The sequence below is a fragment of the Eleutherodactylus coqui genome, chromosome 5, assembly GCF_035609145.1.
Source record: "Eleutherodactylus coqui strain aEleCoq1 chromosome 5, aEleCoq1.hap1, whole genome shotgun sequence".
Taxonomy (NCBI): Eukaryota; Metazoa; Chordata; class Amphibia; order Anura; family Eleutherodactylidae; genus Eleutherodactylus; species Eleutherodactylus coqui.
The window spans coordinates 42,616,177-42,625,843 of NC_089841.1; the positions used below are offsets into that span (position 1 = coordinate 42,616,177).

General features: G+C 42.7%; 1 protein-coding gene across 1 annotated transcript in view; it reads right to left on the minus strand.

Moving 5' to 3' along the window:
• PLCXD3 (phosphatidylinositol specific phospholipase C X domain containing 3) overlaps nt 1-6,350 on the minus strand; it is a 77,440-nt gene extending 71,090 nt beyond the window's left edge. The window contains exon 1 of the mRNA XM_066601830.1: nt 6,227-6,350. Coding sequence (XP_066457927.1) covers nt 6,227-6,329 — 103 coding nt within the window. The 5' untranslated portion in view covers nt 6,330-6,350. The remainder of the gene's footprint in view (nt 1-6,226) is intronic.
• Between the last annotated feature and the right edge of the window lie 3,317 nt (nt 6,351-9,667).

Sequence of the window (9,667 nt, forward strand, 5' to 3'; positions counted from 1 at the left end):
TGCTGCAACAGAGATGAAGTACATGTGAGCAAAGTGAACTGATAAATGGCTGCAGTGGTCACATGCCCCTGGTGTTGGTGATGTCACTGCAGCAGCTGGAAGCAGCGGGGAGCGGGCGCCATCAAAACAGGGGAGGAGGGGTTGGCTGCTCTCTACTTCCTTCTGCAGTGATTATGTCATAAACCCCCTTGACATGCGACTGCTGCAGCCAATCATCTGCTGTAGTGGTCACCTGTTCCATTATTAGGCAATCATCGCTGCTGCAGCAGGAATTGGAGAGCAATATGGCACTGGTGGAATGATAATAAAAGGGGATCAGGTGGCTGTTTTTTCTTTTCACACCACCTTTCGCAGGTATAAATGGGGATCCCACTTGAAGACCACCATCTACCCACCTAAGAAGAGAGTGGGTATAAAGAGTATTATGGAAGGTCCAGCATATGTGAAGATTATGTGGACAGCCCGTTAATATTAACGTGAACAGTGTAATGCTTCATTTCTCCTGTGGTGGCGCTATGGGGAAATTGAACAATTGCTAGTGGGATCTCGCACAGATTACAGCTGCTCACCGAGAGTCAATTTATCATCAATGGAACCTTCTAACCAAAATGGATTTTCCAAAGAGGAAAATCCTTTTATGTGGCAATCCTGCATGAATTTAAGGGGTACTCCAGCCACAGACATCTATCACAGAGCAGGCGGTAAATATTAGATTACTGGAGGTCCGTTTGCTCCATTGCTTCCATCACTCTCAAAGAATATGAATGGAGCAGCAGCACAAATGCTCAACCACAACTCTTGACTCCTCTATGTCCATGCTGGCTGGGTTGGAATGGGGTACTGGAGCCTCCCCGTTCTACAAATTATGGGGGTCATATTTCAAAAGTAGGTGTGTCAGTCGAGGCATAAAATCATATAATCTTTACTCAATTACTGGTAAAATCCAACATATATGGCACACAGACCCCAGTCCAACACATTTTAAACCTTGTGGTTCCTACTCATGGCATGACCAAGTGGACCAATAGGATACAGGAATTTGCTCTTCTAGGACTATACAGCATGTTACTCACAAATTGCCATTACATTGTAACTCATTGCAGTTATCATACATCTGCAGATTGAATATTCTAACAATATAATAACACTATAAGTCTTCTTTCAGGGTCAAACCGTTAGGTGCTCCAGTACTGCAGAAATAAATCCAATAGACCTGCTGGCCATACAACTTGTGTTGCAGATCCTTCCTTATTCCTTATTCTCTTTCTATACCAAAGAATGAAAAAGACGTTGTGTCTTGTGAAGATGTATGTATAAATGGCGTGCCACTCCCCATGATTGGCGGTATTTTTAGATATGTAACAGAGATTTTCTAATATTCTCGGTTTAAGCATGTGCATCCAATATATATAATATTACAAGAATACATTGTATGCAATATATGACATGTTTAGTTCTGCAATTAATAAATAAATCAATTATAACTTCTTTGCCAGGATGAACTAAAAAAAAAAGTAGTACAGTTGGCCGCATGCTTACAAGCTGCACATTGAGAAAAAAACGTATTTGTAGAAAACCCTTAGGGACTTTTCACACGGGACAGAACATTCTGCAACAGAGTAATATTCCATCCAGTGTGAAAGGTCCCTTAAAGGACCACCACGTAGTCTAAACAGGGGGTCTATGGTAACCATAGAGATGAGTGAGCATACTCGCTAAGGCTAACTACTCGAGCGAGTATCTGCCTGCTCGTCTCTAAAGATTCATCTGCCGGCGTGGGTGACAGGTGAGTTGCGGGAGTGAGCAGGGGGGAGCGAGGAAGAGAGAGGGATCTCCCCTCCATTCCTCCCCGCTCTCCCCTGCCGCTCCCCGCCTGCAGCCAACAGCCGAATCTTTAGAGACGAGCGGGCAGATACTCGCTCGAGTAGTTAGCCTTAGCGAGTATGCTCACTCATCTCTAGTAATCAATATTACCTAATGTCCAACCTCGGTTAGCAACCACTCTACATTCACCACCGAGGATACTATGGAAGCTCTCATCTTGATGCAAGATACGCAAATGTTTCAAGAAAATATTTTTGACATGTGGGGAGCAAAAGACGGGCACAAACGTTTTACTTTTGTTTTTGGACACTTGAAAAAGAAGGTATTGTCCAGATTTATTGTATATTCTAGTAGACGCTCTTTGTAGCAGCCGTGATTTGTATTGTCTCTCTCTAAATCTGGACTGTAAATCCTCCAGATTTTTAGAATCCCTACCATCACAGCTTGCACGTTTCGCTCTGATAAACTCTCTTACAGGTATAGATTTTATCGTGTGCCTAGAGTGGCTAGAGGTGAAATGTAATATGGAGTTAACTGAAAGGGTTTTTGTAGGTGGAAGAACTATATGGTAGGTCTGTATGATCAAGGAAAATACATACCAGGTGATATAGGTGAGAAGATTTCCCATAAACTCTAATTTGGGACCCCAGTGTCTGGGCCCCCAATGCTGTAACATTTACCCCCTTAAATTACATCTCCTCATAATAAATAGAGCTTTACATACACTCATGAATGTTTCAAATCTATACAGTTCAATTGTTGGAGCAGCTGTTTGTGCTCAAGAGCTTCTCTTCCTTTTCGATTTAGGAACCATAGTAAGTCATCATTAGGAGGTGGAGCCACACTGGTGTCATGACATCATCCCCGATGCATGTGATCACGCTTTGTGCCCATCATCCCCTGGGAATTCCATGCTGAGCTCTTTCCTCTCACTGCATAAGTTCCCCTGGGTGTCATCTCTCAGGAATCCCTCAGTGTTTAATGCTCCTTTCTTCTCTTTTCTGCTTCAATACCTCCTCTGGTGTATTCACTGATTGGCCAAGAGGGAGCTGTTTTCACTGGTTGGCCAATCAGTCATAACTAGTGTCCATGTATTCTGGTCCCAACCTTATATGGGGGCTGGTTATTCTCTTGTGTGCGAGCTCTATCTGTTTGCCTGCTCTAAATCCTTTCCTGATTGAGCCACCTGTCCGATGGTTGTCAGATGCTTAAGTTCTATCTTGTTTGTTCCCTTCAACTAATGGTGTTCGGACTCCTGAGTCATGTCCTGTCTGTTCTCTCTCCACCCGAAGGTTTCCAGACATCTGAGTCTTGTCCTGTCTGTTTCCTCTATTTGAGTGGCTGCCAGATGCCTAAGTCTTGTCCTGTCTGTTCCCTCCATCTGAAGGTTTGCCAGACACCTGAGTAATGCCCTGTCTGTTTATCTGGTCTAAGTCCTCTTTTGTTTGAGCCACCCATCCGATGGTTGTCAGATGCCTAGATTCTGCCTTGTTTTTCCCTCCATTCGATGGTGGTCAGATGCTTGAGTAAAGTCCTGTCTGTTCCCCCTCTATCCAAAGGTTTGCCAGATGTCTGAGTTTTGCCTTGTTCAGAATCTTGTCCCATCTGCTCCATCCATCTGAATGGCTGTCGGATGCCTGAGTCTTCTCCTGCCTGTTCCTTCTGTTTGAATGTTTGCTGGATACCTGAGTGTTGTCCTGTTCTGCATCTTGTACTGTCTGTTGCCTCCGTCCGATGGTTTGCCAGACACCTGAGTAATGTTCTGTCTGTATGCTTTGTCTAAGTCCTATCCTGATGCCTGAATAAACTCCTGTCTCTTTCCATTCGAAGATTTGCTGGACACCTGAGTTTTGTCCTTTCTGTTTCCTTCATCCAACTGTTTGCCAGATACCTGGCCCTTGTCCTGCCTATTCCCTCCATTTGATTGAAGGTCTGCTAAATGTCTGAGTCCTGTCCTGTCTGTTTCCTCCATCTGAATGGTTGTTAGATGCCTGACTCTTGTCCTGTCTGCTCTCTCCCTCTGATGGTTTGCTGGATGCCTGAATCTTGACCTATCTGAATGATGTCCTGTGTGTGGTGTTTGGTGTGGCACTAGACTCCTGTCAGTTATGTTCCTTTGCCTAGCCCTGTTTATATTTCCATCTGTTATATACTCTCCCCTATCCTCCATCTAGGGACAGGCTAGATCCCCTAGGTTAAAGACGTGAGGTCATCCCTATTGGAATGATCACCCTGCTTTTAGTCAGAGTCTTCCATGCCATAATTGGTTAGGGATAGCATTCCCTCTCTTATATATGTCTTTCCCTCATCTAGGTGTTAAATGTTGGTCCTTTATGGACATAATCACATCTTGTTTTAACATGATGGTGATGTTCGTGAGGGTTGCCATAGATGCGCCCTGCACGAAATTAACACCCACCATCTTAAAAGGTACAAGTATACATAAACACTCCTGCCTCCATCAATAGTTACATTTCTCTGTCACACCATGGTTAATACACAAGCTAAAGACACTCATTCACTAAGTGAATGTCCACATTGCAGCCCACATGCCCCAAGAGGCAGTAATACCTTTTATGGGTTGCATGTATTTCAATAGAGGTCAATGAAGGTGAAAAAACGGCTATAATACGGAAAATATAGGGTCTGAATACATCCTGAGGTTCACATCTCCAGGAAACTGCAGAAAATATAAAACAATGGGGACATGATAAAACTCACAACCTGATAAAGAAAAAAAAAACTAAAAAAGTGACCCCCTCCCTTATAATGCATGTGTTAAAACATATAGCCACATACATTTAAAAAAAAAACGTTATCTCCCAGTCAAGAGTCACCCACTAGTTATCTACTGAGACAATGGCATATAATCCCAACATGTTCCCCGTTAACCTTCGCTCTCCTACAAATTAGTCAGCGATTCGCCGCCCCCTGCGTCCTGTGAACGGCTACAGCCGGGGCCGTTCAGCTCCAGGCAATAAGATTCACATCTAATTAATTCTGCAGCCATAAATTGCCCATTTCAGCTCTCGGGACGACTTTTAGTGATGTCCTCTGAATACTGAGCCTCCATTATTATACCCCCTCCCCGCCATTTTTACACCCCCCCTTGTGGAGTCAATGTCCCACATGGAGATGCTATTGATTGATATCTATTCTCCAGCCTAATGCTTGACCTGATAGAAAAGCCGCAGCTTCGTCTCCTGTGCTGCAACCTTTGCTTAGTGCCTAACATTGTACTGTATGAAACTTCAATTTAGCAGAGACTTGAGGAGAATATTAATGATCCGGGGCTGTGTGATGGTAGAGCAGCGATTGTCCAGCACATCTATGGCGCGGTTCACACATGCGTTTTATAAAAGAGCTTTTCTTTATGCCTCCTCAGACTGTAGGATGCAATGGAGTGTGATACATAATATTTAATGTGATTCTAATCAGCAGATACATTGTAACAAAATGTATCATCCAACTTTAAATATGACCCACAGATTTAACCCTTGAAGCTGCATCCTACATCACATCTTTTGTCTTCAAGCCGACAGTTCATTCGGACACCCAAGCGACGCAAAGCGATCCGGACACACAAGTGGTGCAAAGACCTTGACTTGAGGACAAATGACTAATGCTCTTAAAGGGACCCTTAGGGTATAGTCACATGAACAATCTGTCTGTCTGATTCTCGGACAGAAAGCAGACAGAGATAAAGCCTATACGTTGAAATGGTTATAGTCACACGTGTGATTTTAATGGGACGCACAGTCCGAGCAAAAAAAAAATAAATCGCAGCATGTTCTATTTTGTAGCAATTTAGTACATTCAAGTCTGTAGGTGTGCTTCAAAAAACGGAATGCACTCATTTGATGCGATTGCGATCTCTTTTTTCTGCATGTAACCATGGCAATCTTAGAAAAAAAAGTGTGCAGAACGTGTGTACGTTTTTCAAGACTGAAAAAAAAATTGCCTGTGTGAATATCTCCTTAACTTAAAGCATGTGTTACCCACATATCCTGAGAGCACAAGATAGGGAGAAGCTATGGGATGAAGGTGAGGACATCCAGAATATCTGCACCACCCACCCCCTCCCAATATCACTATTCTGCCCCAATAGATATTTCCATCCATATCAATGGAAGGTTTTAGCAGGACCTCCAGAAGGTTGACTTCCACTTTAAATCCCGATGTCATATACATGGCTGTATGAGACACCTGTGCAGTGCAGACAGCGCAAGCTGCATCCACGTGTCTCCCCGCCGCACATATTCTATACGGCCAGACATGTAGTATATCGGCGCACCAGTCATATACCAGCATGCACATGGAAGGATATGAGTAGTAGCTGCAGGGGATGCCAGCACCAGGTGCTGCAGGGAACAAAGTTGTTAGCTAGGCTGCGGGCACCTACCTGGGATGGCTAAACTTGTGAGTGGCACCCTGTGGATCCTCTCTGGCAGGCTTGCCATCCATTCAGCGAACTGCGTGTCGCTCTTCCCGTGAGATGAAGCCATGGTGCTGTGCCCGGTGCCCGCCTGGTGCTGAGTGCTGCCTGTGTCTGTGCGGCTCCAGCGCTGGAGAGTGCGCCACACCCACACGATGGCGCACAGCCTCAGTGCTGACTGTCACCAGGCGGGAGGTGAGGGGTTAATGGAGCTCTGAGTAGAGCATCCTGATAATGGAGGGGTGGGAGATGATACATATAATATATGTGCTTCATCACACTACTCTTCGCATTTACCCTACATGTAATGTATAGACATCCATTATTATCTATATAATCCTATATCAATCAATCTCATGTATATCTATCTATCCATCTGATGTCTCTTTCTTTCTTTCTTTCTTTCTTTCTTTCTTTCTATCTATCTATCTCATATCTATCGATATATCTATCTCTCTGATATCTATATACTTATCTATTACATAAGTATCTATCTATCTAGCTATCTCATATCTATCTATTTATCTCATATCTATCTATCTATATATCTATCCATTTCACATCTATATACTTATCTATGTCATATCTATCTATCTATCTATCTATCTATCTATCTATCTCCTATCTATCCCTCTATCTATCTATCTATCTATCTATCCCCTATCTATCTATCTATCTATCTATCTCCTATCTATATCTCTATCTATCCCCTATCTATCTATCTATCTATCTATCTATCTATCTATCTATCTATCTATCTATCTATCCCCTATCTATCTATCTATCTATCTATCTATCTATCTATCTATCTATCTATCTATCTATCTATCTATCTATCTATCTATCTATCTATCTATCCCCTATCTATCTATCTATCTATCTATCTATCTATCTATCTATCTATCTATCTCCTATCTATCTATCTATCTATCTATCTATCTATCTATCTATCTATCTCCTATCTATCTATCTATCTCCTATCTATCTATCTATCTATCTATCTATCTATCTATCTATCTATCTATCTATCTATCCCCTATCTATCTATCTATCTATCTATCTATCTATCTATCTATCCCCTATCTATCTATCTATCTATCTATCTATCTATCTCCTATCTATCTATCTATCTATCTCCTATCTATCTATCTATTTATCTCATATCTGTCTATCTATCTCATAACTATCGATATATCTATCCATCTATGTATCCATCTCATATCTATATACTTATCTATTTCATATAAGTATCTATGCCATATCTTTCTATCTCCATATCTATCTATCTATCTATCTATCTATCTATCTATCTATCTATCTATCTATCTATCTATCTATCTATCTATCTATCTGTCTGTCTGTCTGTCTGTCTGTCTGTCTGTCTGTCTGTCTATCTATCTATCTATCTATCTATCTATCTATCTATCTATCTATCTATCCATCTATCTACTCATTCATCCACAACTGGTCTGTGTTTTGCTTTACACATAATCTGTATTTAGCACTTTGTTAGATAATTTTCTGTGGCAGCGATGGATAAAGGTGAACGCCTCTATAATAAACGCTGACATCTACCAGTTCATTCCCGATTATCTGCCATGTATAATGACCTCACTAGTGCTCCGTGTTAATTGACTAATAGCAGACTCCTTTGTACATGCATCGTTAATAAATAACAAGCTTGGCCTTATTCGTAATTGTGTGCCGTATATAAAATCCTCTGGCGTTAGCACGCTGCCTCTTTAAATCTCCCACACTGCTCAGCCATAGCGATAAAACCACTAATACGTAAAGTGAATAACAGATGATCTGATGACAATGATGCCTGTCAGGTGGGGATGTATGTTATCATATGGCATATATTACTATGGGATATATCAGACATCAAGTGACCAGTCAGTTCTTAAAGTTGATTTTGGAAGCAGGAAAAAAAGAGAAGTGTGCGGATCTGAGCGACTGGGATGTGTGCCGAACTGTGATATGTAGACGACGGGGTCAGAGCATCTCCAGAACAGTCAGACTTGGGGGGTGTTTCCGGTATATAGTGGTTAGTGCCTACTAAATGTGATCCAAGGAAGGGCAAGCGGTAACCGGTGACAGGGTCATGGTTACCCAAGGCTCACTGATGTGTGTGGGGCGTGATGGCACCTATCTAGTCCAAGATCACAGAGGAAAACTGTATGACGTGGTTTCTGCACTGTATGTGTGTCTGCAGTTGTGTCATATGAACCGCCACCTGCCGGGAAATGACCTATGCTATATTAGATACTATTCTCCCTATCAGCTGAGATAAGCCGAGTATAATACCATCCAGCTGCCTGGGCACAGTTATCAACCTGCACCTCCAGATATGGATTAGCAGGGGGCACAGTGCGTGAGCTGCTCATTGTTCACTGTCTGAAAGAAACTGATAGGAAGAAAGAGCATCCGATAACCAACAAGTAATCAATGGGCGTAATACAAGATATGCGAGCAGGAGCTGTCCGGCTGAGCGGTGCTGAAACCTTAAAGGGGACATCCTGTCAAAATGATCTTCAGAAATGTCATAGATACATGTGAAAAAGGGGCATTGGTGACTAGATTATCTCCGATTACCCCTTTGGCACTGCGCCGAGATTTCTCTTGCTGAAAAGCTATGCAGTAGTCCATTCAAATCAGTGACATGATGGTTAGAATTGGGTGTCAGAGAGTAGGGGACAGAATGGACATAACTAGACAGACATGCTCTTCAGGAGTAATGGGAAGATCCGTGACAATATACAGCGGTCTATCAGCGAACAATATTAATTGGTTCTGGGACGACTATTGCATGGTGAAGATATCAAATGTTGAAACTAGTACTCTATGGAAAACTGGTAATTGGCTACGAAGCCCCAAAAGATTACCCAAAAGCAACAAAAAAGGAAGACGGAATAAAAAAAAGCACATAACTAATGCGGATGACGCAAATCCTTGCATAAGTCAGAAGGAGCTGCTGCAAACTCTTCCTGGCCTTTTGGCACTGCTACAGCAGATCGGGTGAGTATGATGACTTTGTGCGGCTGGTCTGGACTGGGAACGTTCCTCTGGTAGTGGCATGATATCTTTCTTTAGGCATTCGAATTTTGCTGCGCCACAGGGAGAGCACAGAATGTGGGACAGTGAGTCAGAGGTGTTGCCAGAGCACTGCAGACCAAAAGCGCAGTAGTCTGCATGGAGTACAGGGGCTACAAGCAAGTTTGTTAAAGAAGCTCTGCCGGATTGGTTGAGAGAATGCTGGGACACAGAGACAGGAGGCTGCTGATCCAGATTGAAGCCTTGCAGAGGCTAGAGGGAATGTCATTGTGCTGTGAGAGCAACGGATTATGGCAAAGGATGAGATCAGAGCATTCATTGGCAAGAAAAATGTAAGTGAGGCTGGCCTCAGTA